Consider the following 23383-nt stretch of genomic DNA (forward strand, 5'->3'; position numbering starts at 1 on the left):
AGTTTGATCAGTTCACATCACAAATGGAAGTAATTACAGCCATATGAAGCAAACCGGTTTGTCCGTTGTCATTCCTCCAATTTAAGGAAAGGCATTGAAGGGCTAGTGGGCATCACTTTCTGCAATAAAAAGTGAAAAAAAAAAAAATGAAAAATGCTGTCATGTGACAATTTTTTTAAAAAATGATTTTCTATATATTTTCTACCATGTATAAAAATGATTTCTTTTTCTACCATGTATAGAAAGGGTTGCATGTGGATTAGTTGCAACGCATCATATATCTTCCAATCCGCCTAGCTATTTTAATTTAAATTTGAGATTAAATTACATTTTTCGTGGGGTTAATTTTAACTCTATTCCTTGAGTTTAATGAAACATTGACCTCTAAAATGGTAATTTGCAACATTTTCTATTGAACTATACTCTAATTGACATTTGGTTTAAGAATGGATTAGTTCCTTATAAATACCTTCAACTTTATTATCTAACATTTTATTTTAAGAACGTGGCAGTTTGGTAAGTAAGTAGAAAATAATGAATCTTAGTCTATTCTAATACATTATTCTGGTAGAAGAATAGAAAAACTATAGACGAAAATGAAAATTTTGAGAATAAAATGATGAATTTAAAACTAAGATTAGAAGTTTAGGACCAAAAGAATATTTTAATATTAATATTAAAAAAATTATAAAGTACTTTCTAAAAGCTTGAAATCTCATGCTACAAAATCAACTGATTTTGCACTTTAAAGGTGTTCTTTGGATGTATTTGATGAAAACTTGGGGAAACAGATAATGAGAACACTTGAATTGTTGGTATGAATTGTTGGTAATGATTATAATTTCACCATGGAGATCAATTTGGATAAATTTATAGGATTGATGCTATTTCATTTGTTTCTTTCTTATGTTTAGTTCTTGTTGCCAACTTTTCACTTTTTACCCACTAATGTCTCTCTTTTTTGCTGTTTCTTTACTTCTGTTTAATTGCAGAAAATGGTGAAAAAAACATACCTAATAGGTTAATTTTGAAAATTTTAAACTCATCGTTTTCTTGTTGTGATGTCAATGTCACTGCCAGATGCTTTTAGATGGTAAGATTCCCAAAATTTGGCCAAGATTTTATTATATTTTCAACTTCTTTCCAGTCCTATTTCTAATTATTGATTAAAAAAAAAACTTTGTTTTTTAATAAACAAAACGATTATGGATGGCATCCTTTAATAAGTGGGGTCATTCTCAAATAATGAGTGGGTCATTCTCAAATAAATGCAACAATGATATAAGATATTTTTGGATTCAAGTGGTAAATAAGTACATGATATGTGGGCAATGCTAGAATGAATTTCTAATACATGAAGAAAGAAGTGAAGAAAAAGGGATTACATGAGTGAAGTTTAACCAAGTATATAAATGGTTCTTCCAGCTTACTCTACCAAACCACTCTATGAGCCAAACATCCCTTGAAAGAGTCTATTTCTTGGTGAAAATGAATGAATGATATAACATAGTATATAGAATACCGAGGTTCCTAACAGAGAAAAAAAAAAAAAAAGATTACCTTCCTTCCACAGCCATATGCCTGTATCCCCTTCAAATTTACCTGATAATGTTCATGATCACAAGACCAGTGGCGGCCATAGCTTCCCCTAAGATATTATGCACGAAATGTGACATGATGATAAGAGTGAATTCGCGGATCTAATGACTAATGTCTAATCTCATCACAATGATGCTTGACGCTGAAGTGGGATGGCTTCAAGTTCACAACCATCTTCTATGTGTTTAGAAAGTCGCATAGAAAAAGGTGTCGTTGATGCTACAATGAAAAAGACTTCACTTATGAGATATTTTGGAACTTATATGGATTAAAACAATGGAAGGAGGAAGTGACGACCCACCCTCAACCATATCCTTCGTTCTGTGAAGAAGAAAAGTACCAGCGAGAATTGTCACAAAACCACACATCTGTGTGAAAATTTGGATTGCATTCTGTCGATCCCAATCCTGATAGAAAGTTAAGGAACAAGTTAATCTGCATCAATAATGAAAATTCATCTGGACGAGTCCCAAAAGTTAATAATAAACATAACATAAAACTAAAAGGAAAATAAATAAAGTTCATTATCTTTAGAAGTATTATAACAGAAAAAATAATTGACGCCTAGCGCCTTAACATGCATAACTAAAACATGCATAATTAAAATAGGAAAAGGCAACAAGGAAAGGGTAATGAAGTAATGAGAATGAAAGAGGAAGGTTAGTTTGGCACATTGGATGAAGAAGTGCGCACAAGGATCAGAAATTCATGAGCCTTAGTAGTGAATTCTATCAATTGATCCGAATAGTTACAACTACAGTTAACAATAGAAGACTAAACCACGACATTCAATTGATTTGTTCAAGAAAATTATGAAGTAGGCAGTAAGTAGGCAGTAGCAGACTACTGGAAGATATGTGAAACTTCCATAGTCTCTCCTTACTGATATGGTATAATCCAACCAAATGTAAGCGCCTTTTTCAGGCCTGTATTATTTAAGGAAAAATGATATGCTCTTGATAAGGAAATGGTCATAGTCTGCTAGTCAAGTTTCCAGTCCTGTTTAAAGATGAGCTACATGGAGCAACCATATCATCATGCTAGACCCCTAAAATTAGGTCTCCACCAAATTCATGTTAAAGAGTAGGGAGTGCATAAGACAGGCTGTCAGATCAGCAAGCACGATAGATATCATATATGTTAACTGATGTTGTTCAATGTTCGGCCTCATGAACACCTGGTACTCATTTTCTAATCAATGACTAAAGGAGTATTCAAGCATACCTAAGGTTGGTGCTTTCAAGACATTCTTGTTTTAAACTCAGAATTGGAATGATCGCATATGGCATCCGAATGTCATATTCACTGTTCTTTAGCAGCACCATTATATGCCAACTTCATGGGATGCCTTTTCCTAGAGAACAGTTGGAGTGTCTAGGTAACACTGGTAAAATGAGGAGCGGCTACGGATTAGTTCTTTCAAATATTGAATTAGCACTTCCTGCCTTGAGTTTTTACAACTACAATGGATAAAGCTCAAGACAAGTACCTTTTTCCCATCCACAATTGTGGTGCACAGTCGGATGTGGTCATTTTATTGGAATCTATTTGCACTGCTACGTGTTTGACAGAACTTGGATATTACGTATGGTTGTTGCTATGCTACAGTCGCGTTTTCATACAACATCTTTTCATTCTCCAACTCACTACTCCTTTTGCTGGCTCAGCATTTCTGTAGTTTGGAGGAGTGTGGATTTTCTCTCACTTTAAATTAAGTGTTTGGCAACAGGTTTTTCTGGAGGTTTTGTTGAGTGGATTTTAGCACTATCGGGAGTTTTGTGATGTCTTGCCTGGAAAGAAAATTAATCACCTTTGCGCACAAACTTCTTTGACTAGATTGTTTCGTGCCAGCTGATTAAAGGCCTCTCCTTAATGTTCTCTTCCCAAGCCTCGCTGGTGTTCTTCTCAGGATTTCTGTTGGGATGCTTTTATATTTGTAATTTTTCATTAGTTTATTATTTCTCCGGTAGAGTTTGTATCATTTGAGGATTAGTCTCTGATCTCTATTCATTTATCAATAAAACTCAACTACTCCCTTTTAAGGCAATATAAGGTAAGGATCCATCCGCCCTTGTTCATCAAAACAGCGATTTTCCTTTGGATGCTGTTGAGCACATTACGAAAAGGAGATGTGCTGATGAAATTTAATGTGGAAGCACATCAAATGAAACATTCGACTGAAACGAGAAGAAAGACATTGTCTTTTAAGGTAAGAATCAGGTATTCCTCAAACAAAATATAATTGACAGAAGTTACTGGCTTACTGCCACAATGCCTTCCTAAGAAGCTTGCTTCAAATCTTTATCATTTCTCTTTACCCTCTACCGGGTGCATTGATCTTGTGCTTCGGTCGAGACTGGCTTTTAGCTATTCTATTAAGATTCAAGGAGAGAAGAGAGGCCCTCCCTCCTATCTCAATTGACCCCAGAGCTCAAATTATTGATAGAAATGATAAACATGCTAGGCATATGAAAAGCTTTTTCACAGTTTGGAACTCTGGAAGGGGAATGATGATAGACCCCTGGTACAAAATAATACTTACGTTAAAAGAGTAAAAAGGCAGTAAAGTGAGAGAAATAAAGTACTCCGGGAACTGGCTGCCTTGATAGAAGAGGAAGCATAGTGGTGGGCAAGGAACTGGTTAGTTAAGATGAGGGTGAACGAAAAAGCAGGAAAGGTTTAGTGGGAATTTACTTGGATTGTAAGCTATTCTGGAAATTTAGGGGCCAGGAGTTTCTCTGTAACTGTGGCAGTAGAAGCTTATCTATTCAAGATAGTTATCACAAACTTGAAGGAATAAACGAAAACTGTTTTTACTTGAAATCCAGAATCTTTTGAAGTTATGCAAAAGGTTTTCTCCGCAAGCATTAGGCATTTGCAACCAGGAGAAAATATTTTTTTACAGGATTACATACTTTTGGATTTATCTCAGATCGCACATATCCACATGAATTAATGACCTTGAACTTAATTCATCGAATCTTGATACCGATGGCTACTCTCCAATGTTCTCAAAGATCAACTGCAAGCAATTACCTTGCGCACTCTTTTAACCTTTTTTTTTTTTTATGAGAAGAAAAGTCTAATTTTCATTTGAGAAAAATATAGAGTAAAAAGGCCACAACAAATAAAGGAAAGTCCAAGACAACAGGACAGTTTCTAAAAAACAACTGCCAAACTACAAAACATTATTGATTATGAACATAAATTTATTTATTTATTGTTATTATTATTTTGAGACTAAAGAACATAATTACATAATAAGCAAACAAGACAATTGACTTCTAATAGCCTCCATAATTACATGAAATCAGGCAACAGCAGCATACAACAGTTGACTTTATATTTGAAAATTTGAACAAAAAACTGCTCATCGAAAGCAACTTCGATTTCCCTAAAAATTTACAACACACAAACAGAAATGCAGGCATAAAAGAAGAGGAATATTGGTCAAATTCACAAGTGAAAATCTTGAACATAATGCGTTCATTGCCTCTTAAATTTATCGGACAAAAGAAATCAATAATGTTTCATGAAGCCAAAGCCAAATAATAGCTAAATGTCTTTACCTTAAACATAATTATGCTAGCCAAGATGGTCAAGGATGTAAACGTCACATAGTATGTAGGGGATACTACAGCAGTGTTGAAAGTATCAAGAGCCTACAATAATAAAATACCATCAGAAAATTTCAAATTCTTTTTTAAAAACATAATCAGGCTGTTCATCAGAATTAAGGAAAAATTTTCATCTCTTCCAGGTCATAGCCTGATAATTTGTGTTCTCAGTTCACATGTCCAACTAGAGAAATTATGATAACGTCGTAATCATTTTGATAATTAAAGTGGTATATTTAGAAGTCTGCATGGCACATTGCTTAAATTGATTAATTTGTAAATCATTTATCAAGCTTATGTGACCAGTAACCTGATGAAAGTTTCAATTGCTTCAGTGTAGGACTTTGGGATTTTAGAACATGATGTCATTTTTTTATTCTGAAAAGTGAACATAATATCACTTAATAGTTGTGACTATATCCCACGACCTGACAATTGACCATAACAGAAGATTCAGGAATTAATTGTGAAATAGCGCAAGAGGACTTTGCCAAGAATGTGCCCAACTTCAACCCATACAGCATGCTGGAACTACCAATCACCAACGTATGTATACAGCTAATCAACTATATTGTGCCAACTACCAAACGATTAAACTCGTCCACTCTGAAGATCCCTCAAAAGTCAAAAGTAGTTAAATAATTAATTTAATGCTTAAACATAAAGATGGATACCTTGTTTAGATAATTAATTTGAATGATCACACAAGTAATGACAACCATTGTGAAGGCCCAAGTTTGAGGATATATTAACTGATTCATTCCAGAAAACGTCAACTTCAGGGCAATGCCAAGTGCTTTAACACTCATCACCTGTCAAAACGGCTTTAGAAACTTTACATAGATCGGTGTAAAAACTAAAAGAAAAAAGTGCCTGAAAAACTACATACCGAAAGTGACCCCACAATAGAACAAACCCCTATGTAGACCATTACATATGTCTGCCCATAGTGAGGCACAAAGTGGATTATGAGTACGAGAGTTGTGGCTATCATCAAAGCAGCATACAAAAGGAAAGCTACAGAAAACATGCACATGTTACATTAAGAAGCAAGTCAAGGTATTTGATATTCACGCAAAAGTTAAAAAGTAAACATGGTAATAGAAATAGAATGTCCTTTAGTGTATACCTGGTTCTGTCGCAAGATCCCACACTTCCTTGACAGATTCTATCTCACGCTCTTGAGGTGCATGCAGAACAATTGTTGTCGAACCCACAACACATAACACACAACCAAGAATACCAAAAATGTTTAATCGCTCCCTTAATATAATATGAGCAAGTGCAGCACTGCACATAACATGCCACAAAATGGTCAAAACACGGTGAATGCCAAAATGCGTTAACAACAACAACAACCACAGTTTGTCCTCTTGCCTGATTATAATACTGAGAGCACCAAGGGGAGTTACAAGAATAGCTGGTGCAAATGCATAAGCAGCAAAATTAGCAATTTCCCCTATAACCACTGCCAAGTGCCAAGTGCCAAGTGAAAAATACTTCCATTAGAATACAAATCTTTCTGATGAAATATTCGGTTTTAGAAAAGTAAGAGCATCTCAGCTTAATACTTCAAAAAGAAAAGCAAGAGGAAAAGGAGATCATAATGCAACAAATAATTCTCTTTAGTATTCTCTTACTTGCTCCTACCTTGTATATAAGAATCCACCTAAGAAGAAATTGAGGGACAAATATAGAAGTAACTGAAGAAGCAAGGAATCTGGGAGAAGGGGACATTGGCTAAATTGGAACAGAAGAATGAACAAAAAAGCATCAGAAGCCAATGATTACCAGCCACAAAATGGAACGAACTTACAGATTTTATCCTAGTCCAAAAGACGCACACAAACACATGCATAATATATTCCCAGGACACTGGTATCAAAAGCAAGGACCTAAATGCATCAGTTTATCAATGTGCTAGCCACCAAGGACCAGAACGACAGAAATACTTCAGTATGATTCATCATCTACTAGTTTATAATGCTACAAAGATAGAATAACTTCAATAGTTACTTCTTCTTGGGGGCTTATAATTCTCGAAATAGTTTCATATCAACCAAGCCTGTAATTAAAACACAGCAGCAACCACGTAGATTGGAGAAACTTACTAGTTATCATGCCGACCCACCATAATGGTTCATACAAGTAAGAATAACCGCCAGCGCCTGCCAGGGAAAAGGTTGAGATTAAGTAAAGGAAAGCCAACCAATTAACATGGATCCAAAAATCACACATTCATCAAAGTCGAATTGGTTTGAAAAGAGAAGAGATAATAAAAAGTGCATTTACCTGCCCTGACACCAGAAGCCCCAGCAACCTTAAGGCCTTTCTTCTTGACAATGAAGCTGGCACCAATGAAGAAACTGGAAGACAATGCTAAGACCAAACCCTTGATGTTATCACTGGACATGCCCTTGTGAGAGTCACTCCAGGCTCTCTCTGAACTCGAAGCCGGCCCACTAACCGCCATGGCTGAAATTGGAGGAGAAGTTGAAAATAAGAACTCATAAATCGAAAAGCTTCCATTCCATACGATCCATGCAAACTCAATGTAGCCCCATCAAATCCGCCATGCTAATCAGAATGAAGGGTGGTTGGATTTAAACGGTATCATCGGAGAGAAAATACCCGGTGGTGCACCAAAAAGGAGGGGGGGAAATCTGGGAAAAACAGAGGGAAGGGTAGGATCGAGCGGAAGGATGAAAGAAGAGAAGTTTGGATTGTTCAGTGATGGAGATCAAGGAGATTGATTGATCGAAAGAGATCAAACGTTGAGAGAATGAATGTATTGAAGATTTTCCGATGGTGCGTGGTAGATCAGAAAGCGAGGAGAAGGTGACATACAAACTGTGCGTTGGTTACAAAAGGATGAAATTTCTCTCTCTTGCTCTCATGGAACTATGGAAGTGACCAACTGTTATGTTTATCTTTCTCATTTACAATACAAACCGCTTTCGAGCCAAATTTCGTTACCAAGAATTTAATATTTTATTCATTTTTAATTAATTCGTGTTAAAATACCATTTTAGCCCTTCTACTTCGCATTTCATTATAGCCCGCTCTCTCCACCTTTAAGCCATGTTTATTATAGGGAAAATGTAATAAATAAATGTTAATTTGAAAAGTGAGTCACATTTTAGTACAATTAGTTTTATTTACTTGTGTTTTGACATCTACGATCAATTTCTAAATCTACAGTAAAAAAGTGCAAATTGATTGATAAGTGGGGATGTTCAATGCAATTGCATTTAGAAATTACTCTGATATCCTTATTGTTACTGTTACAACATGAGAATTATGAATTTGTCACATTCACGGTTGTCATTACTATTACCGTTATTGTTTGATCTTAAACGATAACAGTAACAGTAAATATGAAAAATCTATAATTCTAACTAAATATGATTAAAAGCAAACCAATTATATTTGCGATTGTGGCTCATTATAATTGATCTATTGATTGAATTCCATTACGATTCTACCAATTTTTATTATGGATTGGTAAACATGGCCTTAATTGTCTAACTTTAGCCCTTCACTTTCCATAAATATTGAATTGAGTCCAATGTTGTTTTTTTACAATCGAAAGTGATTAAATAATGATAACAATTTTTATACAAGAATAGACATTGCATAACTATATTTTTAAAATTTATAAAAAGAAGGTTAACATCGATATTTTTTCAATAAAAAAATGAACAATAAACTAACTATTTGGATTATTTTTAGATTTATTGGAGAAGAGATTAAACTTAAATATTTGAAAGTACAAATACCAGTTAAAGTGTTGGGATGAAAAATGATATTTTATAATGTAACATCCCGAGTTTTTCCCAATTTAAATTCTGTATTTTCGTAAAATTTGAAGACAATTTTGTCAATTTCAAAATTTAGTTTGTTCAAAGAAAAAATTTGGACTTATGTCGCAATTAATTTAACTTTTAAGTGAATTTTAATTTTAAATACTACCAAAAGTGAGTTGTTATTTGGGAGGATTAGTTTATTTTTGAAATTGAGTTTAAAGAGGGAAAGGAAAGAATTTTTAAAAAATATATATATATATATAATAAAATATTTTATTTTATTTTATTTTATTATATATATTTTTAAGTTCCACTTTCTTTCCCTTCTCCCGTTCTTTCGTGCGACCCTCCCCCCCAATCGCTGAAATCCTTTTTCCGTCACCGCCTACACCTCGCGATCGTCCAGCCGATTGCTCACTCGCCCTCGCGTCGGTCGTCTCTCCCAGCCGCATCGCACGTCTACCACCGTTGACCAGAGCCGCCGACTGCTCATTCGCTTCGTCGCCTGCTCTGGAGCCAGTCTTTGGGCGTCATTCCAGTCGCGAGCGTCCGTCGTCCCTCGCGCCCCTTCGCCTTCACACTGCCGTTCTTCGCGTCGAGCACGGGTTCAAAGACCAGCCGCTTCTGTTCGACGAGCCGCTGCCGGAGGTCCCAGGTCAGCCGTAGTTAGTCTGCTCAGCTGGAGTTGCGCCGCGTCGCTGGTTCTGTGCAAGCCTAGTCCGTTTTCACAGCCGTTGTTGTCTTGGTCATCGGATTTGGACAAATTGATTGGTTGAGGTAAGATTTGAGTAGTTTTGTTGCAATTTCTTGAGGATTTTGGAATACCCACTAACTGATGGTGTGTGGCTTTTTCGGGTGAGTAAATGGATTTTTGAAATTTATATGGAAAACTCAAAGGTTGATGTAAATTGGGTGTTTTGGAATTAAACCTAAAGATTTAAAAATCGTTGTTTTTGCTTTGAATTTGAAGGTTGTGTTTCTGTGATTAGGGGAATTGCTTCAAGTTGCTATTGGTGTTTGGTTTTTTGATTTAGGTGTGGGATTTCGGTTCGAGGTAAGTAATCTTATTATCGGAACTGCCTTTGTGTCAGACGATAAATTTAAGGGTTATTTCGAGGACTCTAAGACTGTTTATAAGGTTTATTTCGAGGACTCTAAGACTCTTTATAAGGATAGTTTTGTTGATTTTGAGATTTAATGGACTGATTAGAAAAGATATATAACCATATGATAATATGTGCTATAGGTATGAGCATGATTTTAGAATTTTTTTATGAAACGTATTAAAAGGACGATTGAGCATGACCCTAAACTATGAGTTAAGTGACACTACTATTGGAATGTTTTAAAATTGGGTGAGAGTTAGGCATTTGTTGATGTATATAACTGTGATTTATTATGAAAATGTGTAGGCCATATGATGTATTATGAAATTTCGAATGTTTGATTGTTTAGATGATTTAGTGCATGAAAGTAATGTACTAGAGTTGATCCCTCAACACTAGATTAAACGCGTACGGTGAGTTAGTTAATATGACTTTAATAAGGCGATTTTAGAGGATTTATGATTGTGTGAAAGTTATATATAATATGAAGTTAGGTGTGACCTCTTTTCCTTTCCAAATTATTTGACTTCAGTGGGTAATGTGTATGCGAAAGAGGTGTATACATAACTATGTATATGAAAGAGGTACACATCCCTAAATTCATAGAGAGAATCTGGGGTGTACGTAAGAGGTACACACTCAGTGGATTATGTGTATACGAAAGATGTGTACACATAACCATGTGTACGTAAGAGGTACACATTCAGTGTGGGTTATGTGTATACGAAAGAGGTGTATGCATAACTATGTGTACGAAAGAGGTACACATTCCTACATTCATCGAGAGGAACTGAGTGTACGAAAGAGGTGCACTCTAGGGGAAAGGAAAAAGAGTGAGCCATGTAAGGGAAATCTTCAGGTCCCACTAGTATAGAGTTTTGGTTCATGTTGCATTTATTGGACATAAATGCTTAGCCTGACCCCGGTAGTGGGGTTACTTATTGAGTAGTTTATACTCATCCTTTCTCATGTTTATGTTTCAAGTAAGAGTAGGGACACGCTGACGAATGACAAACGAAATTCGTGATCGAACCACTGGGACCAGAACTATGGTTTATATGTTTCATGAGATTAAATATTAAAACTATAGATTATAAATATAGTATGATAAGTTGGTTATCATTTATATTTATAATTATATTAATTATTAGATAATTAACACTTTTTCTTTTAAAATAACCAAAGTAGTGGGTGGTTATTTAATCATGGTAACCGTGAGTATAAAGGAAAGTGGTTTCCTATTTTTTTAAACAAAGGGGTTTTCACAAAAGTTTTGAAAAGATTTTGAGTTTTCTCTCCGGCGAAAAAAAACTCATGGAAGTCGACAAGTAAATACAAATTTACTAAACGATGGCTGGGCGAGCTAAACGATTATGCAAGTGCTAGCTAAACGATCGTGCAGTGTTTATTAAACGATCGCATAGCTTTGCTAGACGATCGCTGGCCTAAGGTAAACGATTGTGTAGAATCGACCGAGTTAAACGATAGAGCTAAACGATCACATAGCTTTTGCTAGACAATCGCATAGTTTTACGTAAACGATTGGGCATCGACCTATACGATAGGTCTTCGACTTTTACCACTTGCCCAATCGTGTACGTGATCATTGTTTCCTCCGTTCGTCTGCCTCACACCAAGTCCGAACAGAGCCCACCCTCTGGATTCTCACATCGAGAATACCAAGGTCGTCTTGTTGGTGGTGTCAGACTCAACTCGACACCGTCGAGGTTTTTCGGAGGTCGTTCGTGGTGATGCGAAGGTCGTTCGCTGTTGCAGAGGAGTCCGTGAACGAGGAGATCATTGAGGACGAGTGCGAAGTGTTCATGCTGTGTTCGTGCGATGTTGCGGTCGTGTAGATCGAGCGCTCGTGGTTGCTGTTGTTTGATCAGAGTGCATATCGGAGCGTGGAGACGTTTCTACTGTTGTTAGTATAGTTTCTCCTTCTGTACATTTATTGTTTCATGTTGTAATTTCTCTGTAAATTGTATAACTGCTTGTACGAAGTCGACTGTAAATGATTTGTTGATTTATAATTGTAATTTGGAATAGTCTTGTTCCGCTGCTCATGGAAATCATCGCTTCCGATTTCCTTCACTATCACAGTTTCAACATCACAATTATCACAATATGATTCTATAACATACATATACACCTCAACATCGTGGTTATACAACATGCATATATGCCTCAATATCCTCATATTAAATACAACCTCAGTGAATCAAGTTTCACCTCTTACTAGCATACAAGTATCTACGTGCACAAATAAATCTTTCAAGAACATATATCGGTCATACTATATTATCCATCTATCATGTTATCGTTCTGTCATAATATTCATCTATCATGCTGCCATATATCTAGTGTCTGGCCTGTGGGCAGTTCTAATAGTAAGATTACTTACCTCGAAGTCAAATTCAGATATTAATCCAAGCTAATGATCTCCAACAAAATAAATCCTAAATTAAGTCCCCTAATACAGACATAATACTAAATTCCAATCTTTGGAACAAAGACCCAAACATACAAATTTAATCCAACGATCACCAATTAACTTACCCAAATGAAACTTGATCAACAAACACTCGCAAGATTTCGACTCCAAAATCTCCTCTTAGCAGATTTTAAAACCCAATGGACGACGACTTGGAACCTTCAAAATACTTAAAATCAAACCATCATTTAGTCCAATAATCAATAGGTGCCCAACAACCAACAAGAAGGATCACAACATTTACCAAACTACTTGCCGAACGAACTCGAATCCGCTGGACAGCACGTTGCGCACTTTGAAGCACTCCAATCTTGGATCTAAATTCCAAATATAATCGGCATCAACCAAAAAGAAATCCAAAATTTATTAGGCAACCAAGAACCTTCAGAACTCAACTGCTCTTACACAAAACTTACCAACACTAGCCGAAATCCGATGAACGACCGCGAAGGAAGGCATTGACCGACGGCTGCGCTCGGGCGACGGGCTGGACAAGCGGCTCGGCCTCAACCAATAGGGTTGGGCGGCATCGAGTGGCTGCTGGAAGAAATGGTGAGGCGGCTAGGCATGAAGGCAGCGACTGGAGTTGAAGCTCAAAGCGGTGGCGTCGCTCGACTGGGCTTGTTTGCGCGTGAAGGAAGGTGTGACTCCAACGAATCTAACAGACGATGTCGAGTGAAGCTAACGTGCGGCTGGGCTTCACATCTGACCGGCGACGTGTTGAGGAGGCTTTGGATCGGCGAAAGGCGCGACTGTTGGGAGGTTCGACGGCGAGGGTTCTCACGATTGGGGGGGGGGGGGGGCGTGAGGTAAAAGGAGAAGGGAAAATTTTGTTTTTATAAAATAATAATAATAACTTAAAAAACTTAAAAGGAAATAAAATAAAATTTATTTTATTCTTTTCCTTATTCCACTTTATTTTATTAACTTCCTTTCTTTCCCAAAAATGAAATTAATTCCTGTCATTAATTTCCAAATTGAATGATTTCAATGTCAAACCCATTAATTTTCGACAATTACACATGAAGTCCAAAATTCCAAAAATGCCCTAAAATAATAAGAATTACTGAAATTACATTAATAAAAAAAATGCGGAGTGTTACATTTACTTTCTAACTTAGATAAATTTCGCTCAAATAATTAGTTAGACGATGAAAACCAATTAATTGGCTTAGTTTTGCCTTGAATCTTAATGTCTGTTGATTAATTGATTGGTTAAGGATTCTTGCTTTTCTCTTAATTAATTTGATTTTATGGACTACCAGCTAGGATTCTAATTGAGTAGACTAAGTTTTTAATTCAAATAATCTCATGTATCTTTTGAGTAGTCTATGATAGAATTAATGAGGAATGGATTAAATTATAATTACCCAAGCTAAGTATTTGTTCGATAAATAAAATTTCTCAATTATTTGCATTGCACAATTTTCGCTTACTCAATTTATTAACAATTTTCACAAATGCCCCCTCCCCCCTGATTACTTCCTACAAGTTCCAACTTTTGAGGAATCCATATTTGGCTCTCTGTGGTTTGACCCCGGACTTGCTACTTGTACTACTAGTTAGTATAAAGGGTTAGTTTGGTGCATATAAATTTATTTGTGCGTCTGTCTTTTGGGAGCAACACCATAAGACCGGTCCGTTAATAGCATTTGTCGAGACGAGTACAAAACATGGCATACATGAAACTCCCTACTGCTGATGCATATGGAATTCGTTTCATAACCTCAACCTCGTGAGGTGACTTAAGACTTTATTCTTTAGACAGATGAATTCCATGTCTGACAGGCAACATTCATTTCTTGGAATTTTGCATTTTATATCTAGATAACATTTTGTCTATATAAGATGCTTGAGATAATGCTAAATTTCTATTCTTCCGGTTCCGAACTATTTGGATTCCAAGAACATATTGTGTTTCTCCCAAATCTTTCATTTAGAATTGCATAGCAAGCCATCTTTTGACGTCAGCCATAAATTCTACTTCATCCCCTATAAGTAGAATATCATCAACATACAGAACCAGAAAAGCAACAGTTTTGTTAACAATTTTCTTGTAAACACAAGGTTCGTCAACATTTTGTTCAAAGCCATAAGATTTGATTACAGTGTCAAATCTCATATTCCAGGATCAAGATGCTTGTTTCAACCCATAAATGGATCTATTAAGCTTGCAAACTTTTTTCCCTTGACCCTGTTCTATAAACCCTTCTGGTTGAGACATATAGATACTCTCTTCAAGATAACCATTTAGAAAGGCTATCTTGACATCCATTTATCATATTTCATAACCATAAAAGGTAGCTATGGACAAGAGTATTCTAATAGACTTTATTATGGTAACCAAAGAAAAGGTTTCTTCATAACTACCCCTCTCTTTAGGTAAACCCTTTTGCCACAAGCTTAGCCTTGTAGGTCTGTAACTCACCAACTTGGTATCGTTTTCTTTTGTAGATCCACTTTCAACCGATGGGTTTTACCCTTTTGGTTGATCTACAATATCTTAGACTAAATTGAAGTATATTGATTCCATTTCAAGGTCCATGGCTTTGATCCACTGATCTTTATCCACATCTTCCATTGTTTGTTTGAAAGTTAATGGATCCTCTAAGCCATCATCTGGTATGATGACTTGAGTTTCAATTAAACCCATATACCGGTCAGGTTGTTGCACAACCCTCCCACTACGTCGAGGCATGCTCAACTCTTGAGAAGGATGTGAAGTACTAGTTTCATCAGTAACTCTTGTTGATGGACCTACTTGATCAACAACTCTTGTTGATGCATTTGTTGTTTCTTTGGTCATTTAATCTATTACTAGCCTACTGTGAGGTTGATGATTTTTAATGTGATCTTCCTCTAGGAAAGTTGCATTTTTCGATTTGTAGATATAAATACCTTATCTTCCTGAGGATCATAAAAGAAACCACCTTTTGTCTCTTTAGGGTAACCTACAAATAGGCATACCTTTGAACGATGTTCCAACTTCTTAAGATTTTGCACCAACACATGTGTTGGGCATCCTCAAATCCTAAAGTGACGTAAACTACCTTTACGTCCTCTCCATAACTCGTAAGGTGTTTTCGAAACATTTTTCGAGGGAACCATACTCAAAATATACAGTCTTAACTGTGTCCCCAAAAAGAACTTGACAATTGGGCATAACTCATCATAGAACGAACCATGTGTAACAAGATCCTATTTCTCCTTTCTACCACACCATTTTGTTGAGGTGTGCTAGGAGCTGTGAGTTGCGACTAAATTCCATGTTTTATCAAATAGTCCTGGAATTTTAAGTCCATATACTTACTGCCTCGATCTAATCGAAGTGTTTTAAGTATTTTACCTAATTAGTTCTCAACCTTAGCCTTATATTCCTTGATTTTTTCTAGTGTTTCGAACATATGATGCATTAGGTAAATATGGTCATACCTTGAATAATCACCAACAAAGCTGATGAAATATTCATATCCTCCTCTGACTTTAACATTCATCGAATCACAAAGGTCTGAATGTACCAACTCCAATGGTTCTTTGGCTCTAAGACATTTTCCAGAAAAAGATCGTTTAGTCATTAACCCTCAAGACAAGATTCACATGGAGGTAATGAACTGTCTTCTAACTAATTTAGATGACCGTTCTTCACCAATCTTTCAATCCTGTTGAGATTGATGTGACCAAGTCTCAAGTGCCAAAGATAGGCATTTGGAGAAACTTTTCTTTTCTTATTTTGAGTCTCAGCTGTTTTAAACATCTTTATGTTCAAAATGGCTTTTACCTCAGTCGGTTCTAACATGTACAAGTTATTTTCTAGTTTTGCAGAACAAATTTTGATATCTTTTGAAGTAATGAACACTTCATTATTTTCAAAAGAAACTTCGTAATTTTGTTCCAGCAAACATGAGACAGATACTAAATTCATTTTCATAGAAGGAATGTAATAAACATTTTCAAGTAAAATGTATTTATCTCTTATAAATAACTTCATATCTCCCACTACTTTAACTGAAACAACCTTCCTAGTCCCTACTTTAAAGGTTGCTTCACCTTTTGTTAATTGTCTCCAGGAACTTGTTTCTTGAGAGAAAGTACAGATATGATTTGCGGCACCTGAATCTATTATCCAGGTCTTTTTATCGTTTTCCACTAAGCATGTTTTGATGACAAGTAAATCATATTAACTCCGTCGTTCGATTTTTGCAATCTCATCTATATAATTTAAAACTTTAGATGAGATGGGAGATAGAGGACATTCCTCTATTAAAACTTATTTTGAATCATCATTTGCTAGTAATTTGCATGTTGAATTGTTATTCCCGTTAGCTAAAGCGGAAGCGAGTATTATAGAAGAATTCGACATGCTGAAATTTTAAACAAAATCTTATTAGTAAATTGCAACTAAATCCAAATTAAGTTTTAGCAAAAAGTAATAATGTACCCATAATCATTATTTGTTTGCAACGATACTATAGTGAGTCAGAATAAGTGCTACCGAGGGGCAGTTAAATACTCCTTCACTGAAGCAAGACTTTCTTGATTAAATACTATCTTTAGAATAACTCTTATTCCTATAATCATTTAGTTACCGTTTTCGGTCAGAAATTATTAACACTTAGTAATTCTGTAAGTGTAACCCTTCATTTTTAGACTTCAGAGGTCGGCCCCAACGATGCTACCAAATTGGAAAGTCAAGGTTGGGAATGGACCTAAGAAATCCTATCTATTTTTGGAGCTTGAGTTGTTCCGAATCCTATGTTAGAACCCTCCGAGGGGATAGTCGTCGTTAAACAACTAGCAAAGGCTGCCTAAAGCTAACCAGCAGGCGCAACATAGGAATCTCATGGTCCAAACCAATGGAAGAGGCCATATGATACATTGACACATTTCCTTCACCCACATACTATGAACTACTTCCCGCATTCACCTTGATCTTGACCCATACAAACATTTTCCGAATGGAGGTCACTCCTAGGGTGACACGAAGCGTTGTATGAATCTCACGGTGTGAACTTTCGAGGGATGTGAGAGTTGAAATCAATATATCACATATTTTTACAATGAACAACTTCCCCTTATTCACCTTGATATTGACTCATGCAAACACTTTCCGAATGGAGGTCATTCCTAGGGTGACACGAAGTGTCACATGAATCTCATGGTGTGAATTCCTTAGAGACGTGAGAATTAAAATCAAAATATTGTATATTTGATTTTACTGTTAACAACCTCCCCTATTCACCTTGATCTTAATTCATGCAAACACTTTCTGAATGGAGGTCACTCCCAGGGTGACACGAAGTGAAGCATGAATCTCGATGTGAACTCTTAGGGATGCGAGAACTAAAAGCAACATATCGTATATGTTATTAATCTCACACTGAAGCATTCTAACAACATATCATATATGTTATTAAATTCCCATTGAAATGTTTTAACAATATATCATATATATTATTAAACTCCCACTGAAGCGTTTTAACGATTATATGAGTATATTTATACTCAAGTTTATTTTGGCTAATTAAACAACTCTAAGTCTATGTGGTTTATCCAAGTATAACACTTATAAATGGATTTTAACCTACGATGTCTAGGTTATAAACCGTTTTATTACCTCACACTACTCATGTACGTTTATAAAATCAGTTAACAAAGCTGAATTATTCGGCCATAATTCTCAAGTAAGAGGTATTCTGTAGACCGTCAACTTAAAAACCTCTAGCCTTAGAAAGGATTATATACCAGTTAAGTTTGTATCTGTGTTTTATAAGATAACGATCTATTTTAACTATTAAAACAAGTGTTTAAACTATGTGAGCATGTAGCTTATCTTCGTTATGGATTTTAATGTCTAATTTAATTTTATAACAACTTATAAAAATAGACATGCTTGCATCCATAACTTTCAACAAAGGCATTCAACAATCAATATAACACTTATATTAAACAAAAAAACCCTGAACATGCATACTATATATTATAACTCTTTATAACATATACCTAATGCATGTAACATACTTCTTATGGTGGGATTTTAAATTACATGGCATACAATATGCACATACATGTTTTAATTTAAATATAAGATACACCATATGCATAAATATTTAAATTACACTGATATGGTTCAACTTTGGCATCCTAAGCAAGCAATAATAATAAATTATTACAAAAAAGGTAAAAAAAAAAAAAAAAAACAGCTTCAAATCTGATATGGACTGCACGAATTGACTTGACCAAGACTCGGACCTGACCTTCAGAGGTTCAAAAGATGTTGAATCGGACCAAACCGGAATAAACCAGACCAAAAGAAGCCAGACCGGTCGAACCTGTCACCTCATGCGTAAACTGACTCACGGACACGCGCTGTTCTTGGCTGGGATGAACAACGTCGTGATGCTGCATCCTAGCGTTGCAACTGATGGAACGAACACATGCACAACGGAAGAAAAATGGATCTAAAGTACTCTAATTAGGTTAATTATAAAGAATAAGCATGCAATAAAACAAAAAAAAAAAATGGAAAAAGAATATAACCTTTGTAGACTTTGAATCTTCTCCAAATTAGCTTCAATCTCCTCACGAATAGTTCGTAGACCACCACGAGAGTCTTTCCGACTATTCTCCGGCCTTAGAACGGAATGGTGGGATCCGATGAGTGACTAATTTAGAGAGGACTAGGTTAAGGTTTGGAAGAGCTTTAAGCCTAAGAATTTTCTCAAAAATCTCATAAGTCTCCACTTTGCCAAGAAGAACCAAATATCATAGAACTCTTCTACTTACAGGACATTTCATGCATGACATGCAATTTTGAGTTTGATGAGAATTTGAGATTAAAAAAACCACAAACTCAAAGTGGGATTAAATGGGGCAAGTGTCTTCAAATGAAGATAACACTTAGCAATTCAATGGTTGGAATTTCTCACTCACAAATGTTGGATCATTCCGCTAACTTGGTCAAAGTTTGACTCTCAAAGTCCAAAGTCAAAAAAATTGATTTTTTGACTTTTAAAAATCAAAAGTCAACAATTTGAATTCTATTACATTTTTTACCTAGTCATCAATTTGACTTTTAATGCAATTTTGACCAATTCATTTAATTTCAAAATTAATTCTAATAACCAATTTTAAAATTAAATCAATATTAAATAATTAATTAAACAATTTAATTAATTTAATTTAATATTAAATCCAACACTAATCCCAATTTATATGAATTCCCGTTCATAATCTTGATATTTAAATCTTATTTAAATATCTCCTATTTTCTCTCTCTTTATGTTTGATTCGCAATTAAACATTAGGTTAAATATATCGTATATATTTAATGCTTTGCTCCAAAAATCGAATTTAAACTCTTTAAATTCGTTCGTCGCACTGTTCTAAGGTTTAGTTTGATATGAGCTAGTAAGAGGATCTCATGGACCTACAGATCATTGGCTCCAACAATCCGATTAACCGGCTAAACTCTTTAACCTAATTAACCACCATTCGTTAATTACTGGGTCACTCAACTAAAGCCCAATAGTTGCACTCCTCTCACTATAGATATATGATAACTTGTAGAAATACAAGTTATTTTTGCTCTTAAGTTGGAACAACTAAGGTTTTTAATGATAAATTCTCCTCATTTTTAGAAGAAACGCATGGAATTATTCAAACATTAGCAAACTCATGCAAAAGAAGTTTTATTATTAAAAACTCCGACACTAACGCATTGTATTGCAGGATTTTAACAAGAAGCTAACGCATAATCAAGAAGTGTCGCAGGAAAAAGTTCTAACGCATGGGCCATGCGTCAGAGGGAGTTCAACGCAGAAAAGATTCATTGATCCAGGCTGATTTTGTCACATCACCACTTGCAAGTATGAGCACCTGCAGTAGGCGGCGTCTGAAAAGCTTCTGAGTGTCAGGCGGCTGACCAGGGCATGGACTTTAATGCTGCCCATCAACCAAGTGGACATGACCAATGCCTATAAATAGATGAAGTCCCTCAAGAGTTAGTTAGTTCAGAAATTATCAAGATCCTTACTCTCTGTAATAGCGTAGTCATAGTTTTAGTTCTTTAGAAGCTGTGCTGTGGTGCCAAGACGATCAGAAGGGTTGAGAACCACCACCACCGCCGGTCAGGGAGCAGAGGAAGCCAATATTGAGAAAGACACTTCGTCCAATTCCTATACAAGTGATTGTACACAATGAGATTGATCCAAAGAGATACAAGAGATTGTACTCTGCAGCTTGACTCAAGTTTCCTTCATCTCATTTATCGCTTTCATTTCATCTGATTGAATATTGCTTTTGTAAAGACACTCTGTTTCTTTATAAAATTCATATGTTTGATCCATCACACTTGCCATTGTTTATTTCTTGTTTATGTTGAATGCATTAATACTTTATGCAAAACTTCATTTCAACACTTGAGCCGACTTGCCAAATTGGTAAAAGCATCCTTAACTTAGATTATTCGAAAGAGTAAATAAGCCAGCATCAAGTAGAACGTCTAGTACATCTAGAGATAGACTTACTGGTGTTTATTGCATTCTGTGTTAGATGCATGCATCCTAGAGATAGGTTTTGTATGTTATTCGCATTGAGAAGTGTTGAATAAAGTCTAACGCATAACCAAAGATAAGCAATTCATCCATCTCATCCCCATCACACCCTGGTTTGTGTACATTCATCTTAGACCGACGTATGCCACTTACATTAAACTCCATTCTCGCATGATCCATCACTCACTACTCAACTCTTTTGTATCTTCTGGCACAAACACAGAACTTTAATGTAAATAACACATTTCTCTTCATACATTTAGGAAACTCCTACAATAGATACAACGCAAGGTCTGCGTTCGTTTAACTGAATCCCTGAGTTCGACCCTGGACTTACCAGGAACCTAAATTAGATTTATACTTGGGTCTGGTTTAGAAAAACTTGAACGTCATTAGAAGGAGTGTTGTGCGTTTTGTTGTATATCTCTAACGCACCATCGCGTTATAATTACATAAACGCATCAAAGCATCAACGCATCATTTATACTTAGCACTTATTCTTCCAATTCATTTTATACAATACACTCTTAGAGCGAATCACGATAGCAACGAACAAGTTTTTGGCACCGTTGCCGGGGATTCAGAAACAAGACTAACTAGAAATTTTGCTTGTATCTTTTTTAGGAACACTTCAGTCGAGGGAGTATTACAAGCTAACCCTAAGCTTGTGAACGTTTATGAGCAGGGAGAGCACTCCCAAACTCAGATATGACCCTGAGATTAAAAAGACCTTCCGACGTAGGAACCGATCTAATCGTCGTCGAAGGTTGAGCCAAGAATTTCTCAAACAACAGAACAGGCAACGAGCAATGGCGGAAGAACAAAAAAATCAGCAGCTAGCTCATGCTGCATAGAATCCAATCCTAATGGCGAACAACAGCATGTGTCCCATGAGGGAGTACGCGTCCCCTATACTATATGATTTCTCTCCAGGAATCATCTACCCGACGTCAGATGGGACCAGGTTCGAGATGAAATCTGTAATGCTCCAAATGCTCCAGACTGCTGGATAATTTAGAGGTGGTCGTGGTGAAGATCCTCACGCCCACATGAAGCGTTTCCTGGAAACGTGTAACTCATTTGTGATTCCTGGAATCATCCTAGAGGCAATCAAGCTGTTTTTGTTCCTCTATTCTTTGCGTGACGACGCAAAACAATGGGTAAGCTGACTGGAGCCTCGTGAAATCACCACTGGGAGAAGTTAGTGGAGAAATTTATGCAAAAATACTTCCCACCTACCACCAACGCGAGGAGGCGTCGAGAGATTATGAACTTTGAACAAGAAGAAACTGAGACCTTAAGAGCCGCATGGGAGCGTTTTAAGGGATTGGTCAAGAATTGCTCAAACCACGGACTACCACTAACTATCCAAATGGAGATGTTTTATGGAGGATTGAATAGAGCATCGCAGATGGCAGCAGACGCAGCAGCGGTGGTGGACTTATGGACAAATCTTACACCAAGGCTAAGGAGATATTAGACCGCATTGCTAAACACGACATGGAATGGGTGGACGATACGTATGGTGGAAGAGCTGACAGGAAGAAGAGATCTCAGAATGTTAATTCTATCGATTCCAACGCATTAGCCATACTTTCTGCTCAAGTGGCTACGATGACCAGCCTTTTGCAGAACATAAAGCTAGAAAACGCATCAAATCAACAGAAGGTGAATCAGGTAGAAGCGTTCGGGCAGCCCATGTTTAGCTATGTGGGTTATGGAGATCCTCACTCTTATGCAGATTGCCCAAATCCTCAGTCAGTATGTTTCATTAAAAACAACCCATTTTCCAATACATATAACCCAGGATGGAGAAACCATCAGAATTTTTCTTGGACATGAGGAAATCATCAGGAGCACCACCTAGGGGCGAACCATTAGCAAAGGAATGGACCGCCGCCTGCATTTCAACAAACGCATCAGCAACATCAATAGCCCTTTAATAGAGGAGGACAGGCGTCGAGCTCAGGATCTCCACTTGAGAACCTATTAAAGGAGTACATAGCCCAGAATGACGCATTGCTAAAAAGCCAGGCGTCGTCTATCAGAAACCTTGAAATACAGGTTGGGCAGATAGCAAGCGAGTTGAAGAACAGGCAGCCTGGAGTTCTACCTAGCAACACTGAAACACCTGGGAGCAACAATGGAAAGGAGCAATGTCACGCGGTGACATTGCGAAGTGGAAGAGCTCTTGAAGAAAGAAGAATGA

At 36.4% G+C, this 23383-nt stretch overlaps 1 protein-coding gene and 1 long non-coding RNA gene across 4 annotated transcripts; one reads left to right on the plus strand and one right to left on the minus strand.

Moving 5' to 3' along the window:
• Positions 1-1277: 1277 nt before the first annotated feature.
• LOC120076847 (putative magnesium transporter NIPA4) lies at positions 1278-8131 on the minus strand. Of its 3 annotated transcripts, none has more exons than XM_039030790.2 (9): positions 7509-8131; positions 7328-7384; positions 6594-6684; positions 6346-6506; positions 6106-6233; positions 5891-6028; positions 5169-5261; positions 1901-2006; positions 1278-1818 (listed from the first exon to the last, which is right to left on the minus strand). In XM_039030790.2, the coding sequence occupies exons 1-9, from the start codon at positions 7687-7689 to the stop codon at positions 1724-1726; spliced, it is 1050 nt and encodes a 349-aa protein (XP_038886718.1). In that variant the 5' UTR covers positions 7690-8131; the 3' UTR covers positions 1278-1723. The 3 variants fall into 3 exon arrangements, with proteins under 3 accessions (XP_038886718.1, XP_090169176.1, XP_090169177.1); XM_090313050.1 differs by having other exon boundaries at positions 6594-6636; positions 7509-8127; XM_090313051.1 differs by having other exon boundaries at positions 1901-2034; positions 7509-8127.
• A 1232-nt stretch (positions 8132-9363) lies between these two features.
• LOC150036916 (uncharacterized) lies at positions 9364-20964 on the plus strand. Its single transcript, XR_016529039.1, has 2 exons — positions 9364-9799; positions 20351-20964. It is a non-coding gene; the product is annotated as an uncharacterized LOC150036916 (long non-coding RNA).
• The last annotated feature ends 2419 nt before the right edge of the window (positions 20965-23383 follow it).

The sequence above is a fragment of the Benincasa hispida genome, chromosome 4 (assembly GCF_027475165.1).
Source record: "Benincasa hispida cultivar pf3 chromosome 4, pf3_genome.v1.1, whole genome shotgun sequence".
In the NCBI taxonomy this organism is placed as follows: domain Eukaryota; kingdom Viridiplantae; phylum Streptophyta; class Magnoliopsida; order Cucurbitales; family Cucurbitaceae; genus Benincasa; species Benincasa hispida.

Excerpts from the sequence above, each read along its gene's own strand:
- LOC120076847 (XM_039030790.2), bottom strand. The coding sequence starts at position 7,689 with ATGGCGGTTAGTGGGCCGGCTTCGAGTTCAGAGAGAGCCTGGAGTGAC. Across the intron at positions 6,685-7,327 it reads GTGGGTCGGCATGATAACTA|TGGTTATAGGGGAAATTGCT; the intron begins GTAAGTTTCTCC and ends GGCACTTGGCAG. Across the intron at positions 6,507-6,593 it reads GCTCTCAGTATTATAATCAG|TGCTGCACTTGCTCATATTA; the intron begins GCAAGAGGACAA and ends TGTTATGTGCAG.